Here is an 18,405-nt window from a genome sequence, read left to right on the forward strand (position 1 = left end):
AGCACTGAAATTACAGATGTACAGGAGCACATCTGACTGGGGAGGCTGGGGGTCCAGACATAGGTCCTTGTGCTTGTACAGCAAGCAATTTGCCAACTGAGCTGTTTTCCCAGCCCTTAAATCATAATCTTACCTACCAGCCTAAAGGAATCACAAGGGCCGTGTCACCTGGAACGATGATGCTACGGCCCGCGGAGGCTGTGACAACTTTCTGGTTGCCGGGTATAGTTTTAAAATACTTGTGTGACAATCTCTCTCCCACTCCAACCCACAACCAAAATTTCCAGATACATGCACCTGCACTGGAAATGGGGTATGCACAAATAAAAACCAAAACAAAGCTGAGTCAATTGGCAGGTTTCTAGCTGAGGTCTTTATTTCCATTGTATGTACAGCAAAAGTGCTGCTGAGAAGGCACAGCAGCCAGACAGCACATAACTGAATTCTCTCTCAACAATTAGCAGCTTAAGATCTAGCAACTACAGTGTTAACGTTCACACGTTCACAAGTATTGTCTCTTTACTCTTCAATTCGTGCACGTGAGTCTTAGTCTTACACACTTGTATAAAACACACTTACAGTCTAGTAGTCAGTCCCTTCTGAGGGTATCACCTAGCATACACAACACACAGAAATGTTTAACTTGTAGAGCCACATTCAAAATCCCAGTTTTATTGGGGGTGCTGTGGGAACCATCACTTTGCCTGTGCTGGCTTGTCGACGACAGCATTTGGTTTTGTTTGAAATGTGTATAGTCCAAGGCTTCAAGGCCAGAACCCTGGAACTTACTCAGAATCCAGGATTCACTGAGTACCTTAGAACACAAGATCAGAAGCAAAACCAAACGCAGTGAAGACCACACCAAAGCATGCTCACTGTCAGACATGGCTGGAAAGGAAGGCTTTTCCCCATTGCTCTGGTGACAAATGTTTTAGGCCAATTGGGATAGGGCTAAAGAAACACCATCAGCGATGGATCCAACTGTACCTGTTAAGGAGTAGAAAGCCTTCATTGCTGGGCCACACTGAGTATACCAAAGACCTGAAACTGGAGCAGACAGCTATCAACAGTGCAGAATGATGGCCAACTCTACAACCACAAGTCACCCAGGCCAACACAGCCAGCCTCACTCACCCAGGCTAGGCACCAGCATGGAAAAGGGAATCAAGAAATGCTTCACTTTAGTGGTTTATTTTTTATTTTTTATTCTTTTTATTTTTTAAGGAAAAGAAGCATTAAATTATGGGCAAGCTTCTCTCAGATCAAGTGCTAAAACCATCAGAGCAAGGCTACAGAAGGGCTGTGAATAGAAAAGAGATTCCAAGGACAGCCACAATTCCAAGAAACTCAAAGGCAACAGGGATGGGCAGCAAAAAGTACAGGTAGGCAGGATAACAGATGTGTTACAAACAGCACTGAGTGCAGGCGACTGTGGGCCTGGTGAGCAAGAAGGGTAAGACAGCAAGAACATGACAGGGTCTGTCCTGGACTGAAGGTCCTTCCCAAGGCAGTCTGCTAGAGGAAGAAGGGGAATTAGTGCAGGTCTGCCTGTCTCTTTGAAGCTCCAGACACAGAAACTGCCTTTAGGCAATTAGAAACAACTTCAGCTTGTGGATCACAGTGGCATTTGTGGGCAGGGGTGGGGTGGGAATGGGGTTCCTGTGGAATGGGTAGAGAAGCCAGTGGGCTGCCACTGAATGTCTCTCCCACAGCCCCATGGGGTTCTCTTCTATACCAGAGCAACTAGATTACAGCAGCAAATGCTAGCCCAGCAAGGCCATAGTGTCCTGTGGCATTCTTTCATGAAGCTGCTGCAATATTTTCAGGCAAAGTTAACCTTTTAAACAGGCTTGGGGACCATTTGTTTTGGCATGAATATGCATTGGTTTTAATTAGTTTTCCTTCTTTTGGTCCTTGCTCTAGGTGCTCATTAATGAGGTGAACAAGCACCTGGGGATGGAGTGAAGACTGGGTACCTGAGTTAAACTATCAAAGTGAGAAGGCCAAACTGGCCAAAGCAAAAGGAGGCCAACTGGCCAAAGCAAAAGGAGGCTGGAGCTGCTATATAAACCATCCTTTCCAACATATAGGGTAATACTACCCTCGTTCTGAAAGAAGGTCCTGGTATGGGGACATAGGCAAAACATACTTCTTTGTCCAGGGCATAGTACATGACCNCTTTGCATCATGTGGGCACACAGAGAGGCCACTGGAAATGGCNTTTGACCTCCAATGATATGTGATTAATCAGGCTCTGAAGGTTGATTCNGGCTCTACCTGAGTGATGGAACTGGCTGTATGATGAGGATCAAGCTCAGTTTATCTTCCTGAAGTGTCTCTAGACAGCCACTGAGCAGTTAGGTTAGTGTAAGTCAGTCTGGGTTAGTAGGAAGCTTGCAAAAGTNTGCACCTAGAACTTGGGTCCTTCTAACCTGACATTTCTTTTTCTGCTTTTTGGGAGAATCATCTTCCATGGATCCTCTCAGGCAGACAGAATAAAGCTTTGAAGTTAATGATGCTGAGGCCAAAATGCAGACAAGAAGACTCCGTATCACTTTGGTTTCGGCAGTTAGGGGNTGTTAAACAATAAATTAAGCAAACACAAGGAGTTATTTTTGACTCTCATAACATAGTAGTAGCCTTTTTTCCTAAAGAGAATCCCAGCCCAAGGTCACAGGGTGAACATTTACTTGNTGGGGAAAACAAAATCTAGTCCTACCACGCTAGTCTGTGTAATCTTGTCCCCTTACCCTGTAAACCCNTCACTATTCTAACCAAGCCAAGCCGGGGAGATGGTGCTGTGTGGGTGACAGAGACCAGAGAGCCAGGGCAGCCACAGGGTGGCAGAGGGCAGCATTGGCAACAGGCTCCAACTCAACTGTTTCAGACAACAGGGAGCAGCACGCTGAAATATCCACACGGCTTCATTTGAAAACAGCACTGCTTTATTTCAGAGGATAAAAATAAAAGACCCTCCCAGCCCAGTCCCCTCCACCCCCCNAAAAAAACCCGACCAACCAACCAACCAAAAAAACCCCAATAATAATAACAATAATAAAAAATTCTATTAGAAATTATAAGGAAGCTCTGAGAGTTTGAGTATTACATTCTTCAAGTATGTTGTTCGGATTTTTTATTTTTAAGTTGGTAACTATACACATATATATATATAAAAAACAACCAAACCTTAAAAGTGCGGCCAAGGGATTTTGCTTAAAAGTTAGGATTAAGGGCTACTTCACAATACTGAACAGGATTGCGCAGTCATCCTATGGGCTCGATGCTCTTGCTTCCAATCCTGGCAGTTAAGAAAGGAGCAGGTTCAGAAGTGATCATACTTCAGGGTTAGTGTGAGAAAGCTAGGGAGATGCCTGTGTTCTTCCATGGCAGGGAAAATCCATCCTGAATCTAAAATTCCAACCTGGAATGTGGTGGGACTTCACAGTAGAGTTAGTCTGGATGAGGAGAGGAGCCAGGCAGGGTGGGTGTTGGGCCTGGTCAGGTTTTTGCATCTGTTTAGTGGGTTTAGTGCAGTTCTCCAAGCTTCAATTCAGAATGCCCTTCAGTGTGCTGCAGATTGTTCATGTTAAAGGACTGTTTCAGATTTGCATCCCAAGGAAAATCATGCTACATAAAAATGATCCAAGATTTTTGCCCAAAAAACTTCTTGGATAAAATCTAAAAAATACTATTGCAATTGCGTCTCTTGAAGAAAAAAACATTATTCTAAATGTAAACAGATTCACTCAACTCTCTTGTAGAAAACTTCAGAGTGGGTAATGCTGCTGTCTAGCTCTCTTGGCATGCACTCGCCAGACGGTGAAGAGCACTGCGTTCCATGCCAGCATCATCTGGGGGGTGAGAAGAGCCGGTCCACGTAGCTGAAGAGGGCATCCCAGTGCTTCCAAAGAAAGGCAATGAAAGCCACTAGGAATAAAGTGCTGAACGTCCTGTTGCGTGTCTTCATGAGGGGGACCACACAGTTGGCTACTGTTGACACAAAGACCAAGAGAACTGCCATGACAGCAAGGAGGATATTGATGAGTTTGCCCAGAAGGTTTCGGGCAGTGGCATTCTCCAGCCCTTCCAGTTGCACCACCTGCTGCTGTTGCTGCTGCAGCTCCATCTTGGAAATGCGGGTTTGACAGGCCTCCAGAGCCTCCTGTGGGCCAAACAGGGGATGATTAGGCTTCTACTCTCAGAAGTACAGCTGGCCATGCCCTGGAGCCAGGTGCATCCTGAGCCATGACAAGGACTTCAAACAGCTACAAGCCCTGGATATGAAAAGCCAGATGCACAGCACTCGCAGGTGACATTATTCCCATCCCGTCTACTGCCCTCCTAGGAGAACAACTATGGGGAGCAGGGGACATACTAGGATTTATTTTGCCTAGAATTTACCTACTTAATTTATTTATTTAAGACAAGAGTCTCTTATATGCTTGCTAAATAGCTGAGATGACCTTGAACTTCTGATCCTTTTGCCTCCATCTCCTGAATGCTAGGATCATAGGCATGTGCCATCATTCCTGAGTGGCCTAGAACATTTTAATGAGAAGACCTCAATTATATGGATTTTATCCTTTCAGAAATTATAAGTCTAAGGTACACAAGACATATCCACATGTTTGACTCTAAACACAGCCTCTCAGTGCTCTCAGTTCTAGTCCCTGCTACTGTGGTAGCACCGTCAGACTGGGATGTTTACCCTTTACCTGTATTTAACTGTACATGTGAATTTTCCTAGCACAGGGTTATTACAGGAATTTCCTACCATAACGTGCACAGTATTCTACTTGAATGGATCCATAACTTATTCCTTTTTATTTTCTTTCTTTCTTTCTTTCTTTCTTTCTTTCTTTCTTTCTTTCTTTCTTTCTTTCTTTTTGTTTTGTTTTTTCGAGACAGGGTTTCTCTGTATAGCCCTGGCTGTCCTGGCACTCACTTTGTATACCTGGCTGGCCTTGTGTTTGTTTTTCTTCTTTCTTTCTTTCTCTTTCTTTCTTTCTCTCTCTCTCTCTCTCCTTCCTTCCTTCCTTCCTTCCTTCCTTCCTTCCTTCCTTCCTTCCTTCCTTCCTTCCTTCCTTTTTCTTGCTTAATAGTGGGTCTTGATCACACCATGTCCAAAATACATGGACCCACCTTATTCTTGTGTGTATAGACATGCACATGGACACGGGTGCATGTTCATGTGACGGTCAAAAGACAATTGTGGCTGTTGGTCCTTTGGTACCTTTCACTATTTGTTTCTGACAGGGCTTTTCACTAGCTGCAACTTTGCCATGTAGGTTAGACTAGCTGACCAGTAAGCTCCGAGGATTTGCCTGTCTCATCTTGCCCTTGCTGGGATAACAAGTGCATGACACTGTGCCTGGCTTTACATTTATTGTTGTTGTTCTTGTTATTATAGTATGTGTGTGTTTGCATATGTGTGGGTGTGCCACGGCATAAGTATAGAGTTTAAAGGACAAATCTAAGGACTGAATTGGTTCCTGCCTTCCACCTTTACCAGGCTCTGTGGGTTGAACTCAGTTGTCAAGCTTAAATGGTAAGCACCCTTTATATGTTATGACTTCTAGCTGGCTCCCACGTCTGACTTTTTATGAGGGTTCTGGGAATCTGAACTTATGAATCAAATACTTTGCTAACTGAGCCATCTCCCCAGCTCTAGCTTATTTTTTTCTAAGCTACTTACTATGCAACATTTCATAGTATGGGTATGTCACACTTTACCAGCAGTTAAGTCCCTCCATAGGACTTTTTTTTCTGATATTTTTCCACTCTAACAATGATGTAGTGTGCTTCACTCACACATTACCTGATGTTTTTAGGTCAAAAAGGATCCATGACTGGAGAAAGGGAATCGTGACCCTGCTGAAGGAGGGCGCAGTTCCTTCTCAGGTCAGTCTCTGAGATGGATAGATACTATGACCACACTCTACAGAGGGCATTAAAGTGACCTGCTCTCCCTAGGCCTTATGTAAACTGCATTCCACCACTCAGGAAACCAAACCTTCTCCCCTAGTAATGACAGACATCCTCCCAAGACAACTAGTGGTTGCAACCATGGGATTTTTTTCAGCCTTGAGTTCAATTTGGTTTCCTAGGATGTAAGGTAAGGTCCAGATAGTTTCAGGCTGTAGCTAGCTCAAGAATGGATAATAAATGTTACTCACTCCAGAATTAACTTGGGATGAAAAAAATGTAAATAGGATTCAAGAACATAAAAAAAGAGTCAGCTGGGCAAACAGTCAGGACAGTACCTTGATTCCTATGGGTGGGTGTTCTACAAGTTCCTCTTCTATACACTAGCTTCTTTCAATGTGCCTCATAAAACCGACCATGACCTCTGAGAGAATCTCCATAGAAACCAGAGAAACCCCAATATTTCACTTCTCCCCATAGAGAAGTGAAATCAACTGTTTACCTTCAACTTCACTGCTGGGATTTCTCACAAACCTACAAACAAACAATGGAGGATTCTCACAAGCCATGTAATGTGCTACCTGTTAGAGAGTAGGGACAATGCCCTTTACATAGAAGCAGAAGATAGGCAAGATGGCCAGAGAGCACCATCTGAACAGCTCCAGGGCAGCAACCAATGATGAGATGTTCTAATTTTTCTCAGGGACTGCTCTGTTCCTAAGACATCTGTCAGTATCTAGAGCTATACCTCCCCAAATGGCATGGACTTTACTGGGTCAAGGCAGGTGTGTTCCAACTGATAGGAACTTTTCTTGACTCTCCAGACTCCTGTCTTTGCCCATTTTCTTCCTTTCTTGTTTCTTTCTTATTGTTCATACTAACCTGGATATCCCGGGCCCGTTCATATGACTGATAGGCGATTTTCTCTTCCATGCTGGCCAACTCCTGCTTTAAGTTCAGGATCTCATTCTGGTGAAGCTCTGTCAGGTCATTCAGTTGCTCTTCTAGTCGCTCACATCTAAGAAAGGAAGTAAGGTTGGAGTTTTAAACATTTTGCATCCTCCCTGATATAATTTAGATCGATTCCTAAATCCTTTCTATAAAAGAAAACAGAAGCCCAGAGCTTGAGCAAGCCCAGACTACTGTGCCAGCAGTTGTAGCTTTCAGTCTCCAGAAAGGCAGCTGTCACAAAGCCATCCTACAGCATCATGACTTTCCAGTTTTCTCCACAGCCCTGGTTAGCTCTGTGCACCTGTGATGCTGAAGTAGTTCTTAGTCTGCTCTGAGTATGGAAGAAGCAGAAACTCATTAAGGAAATCTCATTGGGAGAGAATCAGTGAACAAATGGAAATGGACCTCCTCACTATTAGCACTAACTTATTTCAACACTTGATAACTTACTCACCCAGATGTTTGTGATTTGGAGCCCCAGAAAGCCAGAGCCAGTGGGGTCCATCATCCTCATGGCCAAGCAATGAGTGCTTGGGACATTTGTCAATCCACTTATTGAGAGTCTGCTGCATGCTAGGCACATTCAAAGTACTGGGACACTGTGGTAAGCAAGAAAAAACATCTGCCTGTCGGTCATTCTACAGGGAAAGGGGAGACAGAAAAACATCAAAGGATTTCATGTAGCCAAGATTGGCAGGGAGCTATGGTAATGCCTAGTGGAGGGTCAGGAAAGACTTCTTAACTCTCTTCAAGAATGACAGATAAAGCCTGAATGATAGAAACAGAAGCTTGGGAGGTGTTAAAACAGGAATGAGGTTGGTGTCTTACTTAGTATGGTGGTTTGAATATACTTGGCCCAGTGGGACTACTTAAAGGTATGGCTTTGTTGGGGTAGGTGTGTCATTGTGGGTGTGGGTTATAAGACTCTCATTCTAGCTGCGTAAAAGTCGGTATTCTGCTAGCAGCCTTCAGATGAAGATGTAGAACTCTCAGCTCCTCCTGCACCATGCCTGCCTGGATGCTGCAATGCCCCCACCCTGATGATAATGGACTGAACCTCTGAACCTGTAAGTCAACCCCAATTAAATGTTGTCTTTATCATTGGCTGCCTTGGTCATGGTGTTTGTTCACAGCAACAGAAACCCTAGGACAGAAGTTGGTACCAGGGACTTGGGTATTTCTGTGATAAGCCTGACCATGCTTTTGTTTGGAAGAATGTAGATTTTTGGGACTCTAGATTTGGAAAGCAGTGGGGCTTAATGAGAAATTCTAGTAGGAATATGGACGACTTTGTAGCTGAGAGTGATTTGAACTGTCCAGACCTGGCCCAAGAAGGTTTCAGTGGAGAAGAATTTCAGTATGTGGCCTACAGACTATTTCTGTGGTATTTTGAAGAATGTGACTGCTTTTTGCCCTTATTTGAAGAATCTACCTGAGGCTAAGGTATAGAGATTTATATTCATTGCATTGGCAAAGGAAATCTAAAAAAAAAAAAAAAAAAAAAAAGCCCAACAGAGACTTTGTTCTCTGGTTTAGTCTCATGACTAACTAAAGAACACTCTGATCAAGCATAGCAAGCTTTAAAAGAAAAAATATAAAATGTATGGTTCAAGAAATAATAAAGGGTACCAGAAAGAAAAATGGAGCTGAAGCCTGTGTTCAAGGAGATAAAGAGAATAAGGGAGCTGTGATTACCCAGTTAAGCTTATTTGTTTGTGTTTGCAGTTGAACAAGGAATAGTTTGGACTTTTAATATGAAATTAACTATAATCCAGAAATGGAGTAGTGCATTTGTGATCTAGATCTTGAGGATGGAAGACACAGCCTTTTGATCCAGATCTTGAAGAACAGTGATAATGAAAAGTTTAGGCCCAGGCATGGTGGTATACACCTTTAATCCCAGAATTCAGGAGACAAGAGCTATGTAGATCTTTGAGTTCAGGGTCATTCTACAGAGCAAGTTCCAGGACAGCCAAGTTTAGGCAGTGAAGGAGTTGGGAAACAGAAAGCTGGTGATAATGTAATAGAACAAGAGGGCTATGCTCCAGCTCCAGCAAGGAGCAGAACTCAGAGGCTTCAACCATGCGGCTCTGGCTTTAGAGTCAAAAATAAAAGAGACTACTTGGACAATTCATATAGGTTAGCTGGAGCTAAGAAATCAGCAGTGATTAAGAGACCAGTATCACTGAGGTGAAATCTTCTGGGAAGTATTTTCTGAGAGCACAAAGAAGCTGTGATCCAGAGACAGCCAAGGCTGTACTTTGTGCTGCAGCTGGACTCAGTAATGTGTAAGAGTCACTCAAGTGGTACTGGTTTTGAAGGTATGAAGGGGTCATGGGGAGCAGCTGAGGCTCGGCACTGTGAGAGGCTAAGGAAGGCCATTAGTGAAAGTGCAGTCTCAGTTGCAGCTGACAGCCCAGGACTGAAGGGGTCATGCAAAGAAGTTTGGCTTGGCAGCATGAAGAGAGCCTATGAGAGGCTATTGGTAAAACCTATTTGCAGTGGAAGACCCCAGTGTACTAGAGATGCCAGCACCACAGGATGATAACCAAGAACAGCAGCAGCAGTGGGGTGGAGTCAACCAGAGCCCACAGTGCTATAGACAGCAGAGCTGGAGCAGTGATGCCATCCCTTTGGAGGACCCCAGAAGATCATGTCTAGATCCCAGACACTGCAACAAGAAGCTGTAACACTGAAGTTACCTTGGAGACCCCAAGATGTTCAAGATGCTAGAATCATGGGATATCTGCTGAGGAAAGCTGCTAACAGGGAGTGGAACCAGCTCAGGAGAAGTTTGTTGCAGTCAACGAGATGAAAAAGAAGTTGGAGATCTGAAGACCATTTTGACATCAGCCATGGAGATGCAGAGTTTGGAGTTTGACCAGCTGGTTTCCTGTCTTACTTTGGGGATTACAGTTAAGAGATTGCATGAATCTCAGAAGAGACTTTGAACTTTGGACATTTAACACTGTTGAGATTGCTATAGACTATGGGGACTTTAGAAGTTGGACTAACTATATTTTTTTATTATGCTATGGGTAGGTATGGCCTTCATAGACTCATGTGTTTGAACCAGCCTATGGGGGCCAGGGAATGGAATGTGGTGGTTTGAATATACTTGGGCCAGGTAGTGGCACTATTTGGAATCTCGGCCCTGTTGAAGTAGGTGTGGCTTTGTTGAAGGAGGTGTGTCACTATGAAGGTGGGCTTTCAATCTCATATATGCTCAAGCTAGGTGGGTTGTGGCATTCACTTCTTTTGTCTGCAGATCAGAATGTAGAACTCTCAGCTCCTCCTTTAGTATCATGTCTGCCTGCATGTCACTATGCTTCCCATCATGACAATAATGAACTTAACTTAATAATGAATCTGTAAGCCAGATCCAATTCAATGTTTTCCTTTGTAAGAGTTGCCTTGGTCATAGTGTCTCTTCACAGCAATAGAACCCTAAGTATCTTAGTCTGGGTTTCCACTGCTGTGAAGAGACACCATGATCAAGGCAGCCCTTAAAAAGAAAACATTGAATTGGGGCTGGCTTACAGGTTCAGAGGTTCAGTTCATTATCATCAAGGTGAGGGCATGACAGCATCCAAGCAGGCATGGTGCAGGAAGAGCTAAGAGTTCTACATCTTCATCTGAAGGCAGACAGGAGAATACTGGCTCCACGTGGTTAGGAGGAGGGTCTCATTGTCCAACCCCACAGTGACACTCTTCCTCCAACAAGGCTACACCTACTCCAACAAAGCCACACCTTTAAATAGTGCCATTCCCTGCCACTCAAGTATTCAAACACACTTCTACTGTGGGCATTCCTATTCAAACTATCATATTTGGCATGTGTAAGGGCTGGAGTCTGCCTGAGAAGCTACAAAATGAAAACAGAGAATGTTCCTGGGAGGAAGGCTAGTTTTATCCATCTTATTATCTCTAGTGCACACAAGCATACACATGTAAGTATGTACACACATATTTATTTTACATAAAGGTTTAAGGGTCATCAGCAAAGATTCTAGGCAGAATAAAATGCTCAGAAAAAATATGCAGACTAACTGGACAACTGGATTCTAAGTAGCTGTGAGGGCATAGAAGGCCGTGTTTAAGGAAGTGAGCTGTTTGGTAGTGGTGGAGAGGGTAGACTAGACAGGCAGTGTGTGGAGTCCTAGGGACCAACGTCTTCACGGAGAATGCTTGTTGAAGACTACATATTAAAAATGTCAAGACATAGGGCAAGTGGGCCAGTTTCATGACCACAAGGAATACATAATCACATGTGAAACTTAGAGGCCTTCTACTAAAAAAATGAAAGTAGAGCTGGAAGTAGGGTATGGTGCACTCCCTAGACTAACGGGTGCTAAAGAAGCTCAGAGGCAGGGAAATTCTAAGTTTGAGGCTAGCCTAAAAACCAACCAACCAACCAACCAACAAATGTGCCAGAGGATTATTAAATATTTACAACTCCTCCTTTCTTTCCTTTTGTGCCTGCCTGCTTGCCTTTTCTTTTCTTTCCTTCCTTTCTTCCTTTCTCTTCTTTCTTTCTCCAGTCTCCTACCTTCTCTTCTTTCTTCTTTTGGTCATACAGTGGAAGGAAGCTATCACTATGCATGCCTGGCAAGGCCTCTATTACTGAGTTACAGCTACAACCTTACTCTTATTACTATTCACACCTATGATATACAAAGTTTTGTATTTCTTTTTAGCCCAGGATGGCCTTGAATTTGTGATCCTCTTGTCTCTATCTATGAATTCTAGGATTAGTGGCATCTATCACCATGTGTGGCTGGGTTTATCCACTTTTTTTTTTTTTTGGATTTTCAAGACAGGGTTTCTCTGCGTAGCCCTGGTTATCCTGGAACTCACTCTGTGGACCAGGGTGGCCTCGAACTCAGAAATCCGCCTGCCTCTGCCTCCCAAGTGCTGGGATTAAAGGCATGTGCCACCACTGCCTGGCGAGTTTATCCACTTTTAAGGAATACAAAAATTTTCTCTAAGATAATTTTATGTTGCAGCATCTGTGTTTTCCTGTGTCTCTGCATCTTTGCATGTGTGTATGTGAATGTGTGTCTGTCTGTGTGTAGCAAGCAGTCCATAAAAACACATGTGTGAAGGTCAGAGGAAGATACTGGGTGTCACATTCAGTTCCTCTCTGAACTCGGAGCAGCTCATTAATCAGCTAGACAGCTAACAAATGAGCCTCTGGGATTCTTTTGTCTCTGTTCCTAGTAGAGCTTGGGTGACAGCACATATGCAGCCAAATATGCCTTTTATTTTTTATTTCTTTAATTTTTTTTTCTTGAGACAGGGTCTCACTATATAGTCCTGTCTGGTCTGGAACTTACAGAGTCCCCAAGGCATGTGTCTCCATACCTGACCTCATACCTGTCTTTCTCACTTGAGTGTTGAGGATCCAAACTCAGTTCCTAAGCTTGCATAGTGAATATTCTTAGCCAGAGTCACCACTCTATTCTCTTATCCCTTTTGAATTATCATATAATAAACAATAATTATATTCTATTTACTTCTACTCCTTAAGAAATAAACATTAATTTAAATAATCTGTCTGATCATTTTATCATGTCATTAAACCCTATTTAGTCCTCCTTTAACCTCGACAGAACCTCTGTTGTGCTCTTTCCTTCATGTTGTTACAGAAGCACCCCCTACGCTTGTGGACCTCTGCCTTTTCTTCTCATTGCCTCAGGGATTCTGGAACAGGTGCCAGCTATGGAAGTGATCTGCTAAAACTTAAATTCATCAGAGACTGTAAGGTTTTACAAATATACTATGTTTTTAAACTATTTATTTTTGGTACGATGTGTGTGCTAGAACTTAGAGCCTTATATATACTAGGTGAACACTCTATTAAATAGTCTACTATTTTGAGTGTGTAGCTTTCTTCATTGCCTTTGTTTACCAAAAGGGCATTGAAATTTAAAATAGTATTCTTTTTTAAAAAAGATTTATTTATTTTATTTATACAAGCACACTGTAGCTGTCTTCAAACATATCAGAAGAGGGCATTGGATCCTATTACAGATGGCTGTGAGCCACTATGTGGTTGCTGGGAATGGAACTCAGGATTTCTGGAAGAGCAGTCAATACTCTTAACTGCTGAGCCATCTCTCCAGCCCCTTAAAAATGATACTAACTCCTGGTCTTGCCGGGGTAAAGCTCAGTGGTAATGTGTATTTAGTGAGCTCTGGGTCCAACCCAAAACCAAAAGCCAGAATAATTCTTGGGCATGGTCAGTAATTGGAGCTAGAAAGGGAATGGGTGGTGGCATCTAGTAGGGTGCATGGTGACAGGGCTGCACCACAATCTCTTGAATCACAGCCCATTTACATACTTTCTGGTGTTTATATACTACTGGGTGTTGGGTGTAGTGAATCATGACTTTAATTCCAGCACTTAGGAATTAGAGGTAGTAGATCACTATGAGATCAAGGTCAGCTTGGTCTACATTGTAGGTTCCAGGACAGCCAGAGTTACATAGTGAGACTTCCCTTGGAAAAAAACAAAACAAAACAAAACAAAAAACCATACAACTGTACCCCTCCCCCCGGTCCCCCCAAAAGATCGCTAGGACATTTTATTGGGAATTAAATGTGGTTCATGTGCTTGAAGAGCAGACTGGAAACAGCAGACAGCTACAGCTGCCTCAGACACTACTCTGCAAACCCCTCAGGGCTCCTAGAAGGTGGGAGGCATTATCTTCTCCTCAGAAGAAACAGTTAAAATTCAGAGATCACAGAGCTACCTTCTAAAGCCACAGGGTGAAGGAGGAAAGATGTGAATCCAAGTTTGACTTTTAAAAACCTACATTTTAAAACTCTATACTGTTATGCCATTTTGAAACTAGATAAGAAGTGAAGATCTACAAGGTCCTTTAAAAAGTAAAAAAAATCTGAGTCAAAAAAATCTGGCTCAAGTCACACAGTCACAGTGAGGGCTGAATGTGGCTCTGTTGACATGATAGCTTAAAGCTTGACCGAAGAGGGCTGAGTAAGAGTATAGAGAGACTCAGATGGGAAAGATAAAATCAAGTATTAACAAAAACAAAACAAAACACCCAGCTGGAAGAACCATTATGTTCCATTAGTGAGAACTTTAAGAAGTTATTTAATAAAGAATTCCCATAAGGCCTGTAACATCACTCCAGGTGCATGTGTCAGAGAAATGCAACTTCTTTGTACATATGACATGAACAGGGATGAACTTATAGTACCATGTGACAGTGTCCTAGATATTTCCAGATTCTGTATCCTAAAGTGCTTGCAACTTGCTGTTCAGTTTAGTGTTTCCCACTGTACTTATCAGGATATGAAGCAGGGGCTATGCTTTTCCACTACCTGAACCTAATTCCTAAGCCCTGACTTTTGCTTTCATCCCCTAATGTGGCTACTACAGACTGTTCACTTGGGAAGGCAAGTGCTCATGATCTTTTCATCCTTTTTCCACCTAACATGTTAAATACACAGGCCACATACAGAGATGCACACGCATAATCCCAGCACTTGGGATGCTGAGGCAAGAAGACTGTGAGTTCCAGGCCAGCCTGGTTATACACAGCAAGTTTCAAGCCAGACCGGATACACAGTGAAATTGTTACACTTATCTAAAACAAAACAAATGAAAATAAAACATTTCAAAGGGGCTGGCGCTGTAGCACAGTTGGTACAGCAGGCCTTACCCAGAATGCATGAAGCCTTTCGGGTCCATCTCCACCACTACACACACACACACACACACACACACACACACACACACACACACTTTGTGTGTGTGAATAGTAGTCCAGTGATAGATATCTGGGGACATGGAAACGACATCAGAAGGGTTCAAGGTTATTCTTGGTTACTGTGAGGTAAAAGGCCAGCCTGGGCTGCTTGAGATTTTTGTCTCAATAGACAAATGGAAAGCCAAATCATTAAAAACAAAATCTCCTAAATTATGAATTATGTTATCCTACAAGGGCAGTTGCAAGGCTTGAAGCATTCTCTATAAGGAGCCTGTGATTTCTAATTTGGCCTGATGGCATCTGCTTGGCCCCACTATCCATTCCTAGGGCAAAATCAACAGCAGAGAAAGCATCTTGCCTTTATGTCTGTCAAGTGAGGTGTTATGCCTGAAATCCCAACACACAGAAGGCTGGGAAAGGAGGATAGAGCATTTAAGGCTTGGGCTACATCATTTAAGGACAAGCAGAATTGTGAGACTGTCTCTAAAACAAAAACAAAGGCATTTTGTTTTTTACCAACAGTATCTGGTGAGAGATATCATAATTTGTTTTGAGACATTGTCTCCAAGCCCTGAATTCCCCATGTAGTAGAGGATGATCCTGAGCTCCAGATCTATCCTCCTCAGTGTTGGGTTTGCTGGTATATCACAGCTCACCCAGTCTATGTGGTACTGAGCTGAGAACCCATGGCACTGTGCATTCTGGGTAAGTAAGCATTCTATCCAGGAAGCTCTATCCCCAGTGCCAGAAATGGTTTTTTAAATTAATTAGTTAATTTTAATTATGTACTATGTACATGTAGCTGATGAGTCTGTTTAGTCCAGGGTTTGGATTCAAATTCAATCTTACAACTTACTAGTCTGAGAGACCCTGTCACCTGCCAAGCTATAAACAAGAGAGCTCCGTACTTCAAAGCAAAATCATGTCAATAAGGAGACAGCTGGTAAAAGCCTGGAGAGGCAGTCCAAGCTACAAAACTACACAGGCTTCAATACTCTATTTTGTGATCTTAGTCACTCAAAAAATCCCTAGGAGGGGTGGTTCAAAAAAACTTCTTGGGTTGCCAGGGTGGCTTAGTAGGTAAAGTCCCTGCTACTAACCAATGTTCTGTCCTAGAACTCACATGGTGGAAGGAAAGAATAAAACTATAGCAAGTTGTCCTCTGTCCCCCAACTACATGCAGGTGGCATGTGGGCCTCTCTTCGAAATAAAGTAAGTAAATGTAACAGCAGCAGCAGCAGCAGCAGCAGCAGCAGCAGCAGCAGCAGGACTGCTCGCTGACTTTGTCCCATGCTCTCCAGCAGTGGTGATACTACTTACTGCTCACTAGTTCCCACACAGACTATTTTTTGGACCCTAAGTCTTCATTTCCCTCCATGCTCTCAATTTTAGTTAAAGTTTTCACTGTTTTTAGTAGCTGAAAGGCTTTTCTTCTATCATATCACCCAAACGGACTACTGGGCACATAACCCTCTCAACCTTCAGTTACTTATTTTTCTGCAGCACACAAAGCTTTAGAATTTAGAGTGAAGCAAGATGCTGTGGACAAGGCTGACAAGGCCCCAGAAACTCCTTAGCCACAACTAACCAGTGTGAGTTTACCTTTTCACACCAAACAATTACCTGGAAAATGAGGACTTCTGGAAAAAGAACAGAAAGTTTCGGCTGTTATTGTGTAGCTGAAAACCTACTAAACTGGTAAAACAGGTGTTTCTTATTAGCATAGAAACACCTCTAATCTGCAGGAAGCATCAAGGGAGGAAAATTCGTAAGCCACAGAGAGCGTTGCAAACTCCTAGGCACAGAGAGTTTGGCCGCTTTGCTGGTGTCTTGGAATGCAGATCTCCTGCTCAGATCATTGCTTTGTTAAAAAACAAACAAACAAAAAAAGCCAAAAAACTTTTCCAAGCTAGGTGTCTGTTGCACACCTTGGGGAAGGCTGAGGCAGGAGGATCATTGACTGAGGCAGGACTGGGCTACAGAGCAAGACTACTGTCATAAACAAGTATGAAAACACACCTGACCTGCGTTTTTCACTGGACTCCAGGCAGCTGTCGCTAAGCTTTATTCACACCCCTACTTCCTGCTTTTAGATTTATTTTGTCTGTATTCTTTTTCTGTGTTACCAATCAAATTCAAAGTCTGTACAACAAAGGAAAGGAACACTGCATCAGCTAGCTCCCTCACCTGACCATTCAACTGCTAAGGCCCAATCAGCAGCACTTGCACTACTGACACAGCCTCAGCTAAGGTTCTGGTCTGAAACAAGCTGGCCCAAAGAGCCCAGCAGAAATGCTGTGCTATTCTCTTTGGAGGGAGAGTGAGTGTGGGGGAATTCAAGATTCAATCTAATCTACTTATTCATCATGAGCACCAAAACTTCCAACTGCTGGCCCCTGACAGTAACAGAAAGGTTAACTATCCTCCGAACCCTTCACTGCAGGGTCTGCCTCCAAGCACTGAAATTTACAAAGCTATTTTCACCAACACCTTCATTCCCTCCTCAATTCCACAAGTAAGGAAATAGGAGGCCCGGGAACTCCTTAAGTTTCTTTAAATTCTTTTGTGAGGTGGGCAAGGGTCTGACCCACCTTGCCATGCCTCAGTTTGTTTGTTTGTTTGTTTGTTTTTTGGTTTTTCGAGACAAGGGTTTCTCTGTGTAGCCCTGGCTGTCCTGGAACTCACTCCGTAGACCAGGCTGGCCTCGAACTCAGAAATCCGCTTGCCTCTGCCTCCCAAGAGCTGGGATCAAAGGCGTGCACCATCACTGCCCAGCTCCTTAGGTTTTTACAGATGTTTTATCTGTTGTCTCTCTGTCCTCACCCCATTACTAACCAAATATAAGATCTATATGGCAAAAGACCATTACTAATATTATGATTTGTCTGTTTCCTTGTCTAAATTCTAATAGGGAAAAGGGAATCCAGAGAAGAGCTCCACCTTCTCACTAAATAGCCACAGCCTACCAAAGGGTAGGCAGGAGGGAGAGGAAGGTAAGCCGTGCCTTTCACATGTGTGTTTATAAAACCAAAACCTCCTTTAAGGAGATCTAGTCCCCAGTTGCCAGCCGAGTAGGCATGTTCTTTTTGACAGCTGTGATGGTTGGGTCTCTAAGCACTATGTATGACTCTAGCAGGTCATTTCTTTCAATCCTGCCTGGACAAAGAACATCACTTTGAGAAGTTTTACTCAAAGGTCTTTCCTAAATCACATCAATTCAAAGGGACTCTAGACATCTAAACATGGTTTCATTTTTGCTATTAGCAAAGAGGAAACCTAAATACAATTTTTTTTTTTTTTTTTTTTTTTTTTGAGACAGGCTTTCTCTGCAGTCCTGGCTGTTCTGAAACTTACTCTGTAGACTAGGCTGGCTTCGAACTCAGAGATCTGCCTGCCTCTGCCTCTTGAGTGCAGCTTGGTTTTTAAAGCAGGCTGAAATCGTCCCTTGCTGGTAATAAAAACTGCATTGGCTATGTCCAGATTCTGTGGAGGTAAATAATTCATAAATAACTACTGATCTTGGAAGTAAATGTTTTTGGTCTTTGGAATGGGCAACACAGCATCTTCCTTGATCAAAGATAAACCAGGGATTCTTCTGGGTTAAATTCCTAATGAAAAAGAAACTAGGTAAATGCCTAGGCTGGGAACTCCAATCTAAAGCTTTTTTGGGTGTGGCTCAAAAATCTGGAGTCACCTGGTGAGCCTGTGGGGCTTTTTTGGTTAGACAAGAGGTCAGTAGAGCAGATGTCTGATAAGGTTTGTGGAGCAGGTTCTGAGACACACAAACTGACACA

General features: G+C 43.1%; 1 protein-coding gene across 5 annotated transcripts in view; it reads right to left on the minus strand.

Moving 5' to 3' along the window:
• Nucleotides 1–358: 358 nt before the first annotated feature.
• The window catches only part of Tmcc1 (transmembrane and coiled-coil domain family 1), a 185,370-nt gene continuing 167,323 nt past the window's right edge, over nt 359–18,405 (minus strand). For all 5 annotated transcript variants that reach the window (XM_021164597.2, XM_029478750.1, XM_021164598.2 and 2 more), the window contains 2 exons: nt 6,808–6,943; nt 359–4,162 (listed from right to left, as the gene is read on the minus strand). In XM_021164597.2, the coding sequence (XP_021020256.1) occupies nt 3,848–4,162; nt 6,808–6,943 (451 nt within the window). In that variant the 3' untranslated portion in view covers nt 359–3,847. The remainder of the gene's footprint in view (nt 4,163–6,807; nt 6,944–18,405) is intronic.

This window comes from Mus caroli, chromosome 6, assembly GCF_900094665.2.
Source record: "Mus caroli chromosome 6, CAROLI_EIJ_v1.1, whole genome shotgun sequence".
Taxonomy (NCBI): Eukaryota; Metazoa; Chordata; class Mammalia; order Rodentia; family Muridae; genus Mus; species Mus caroli.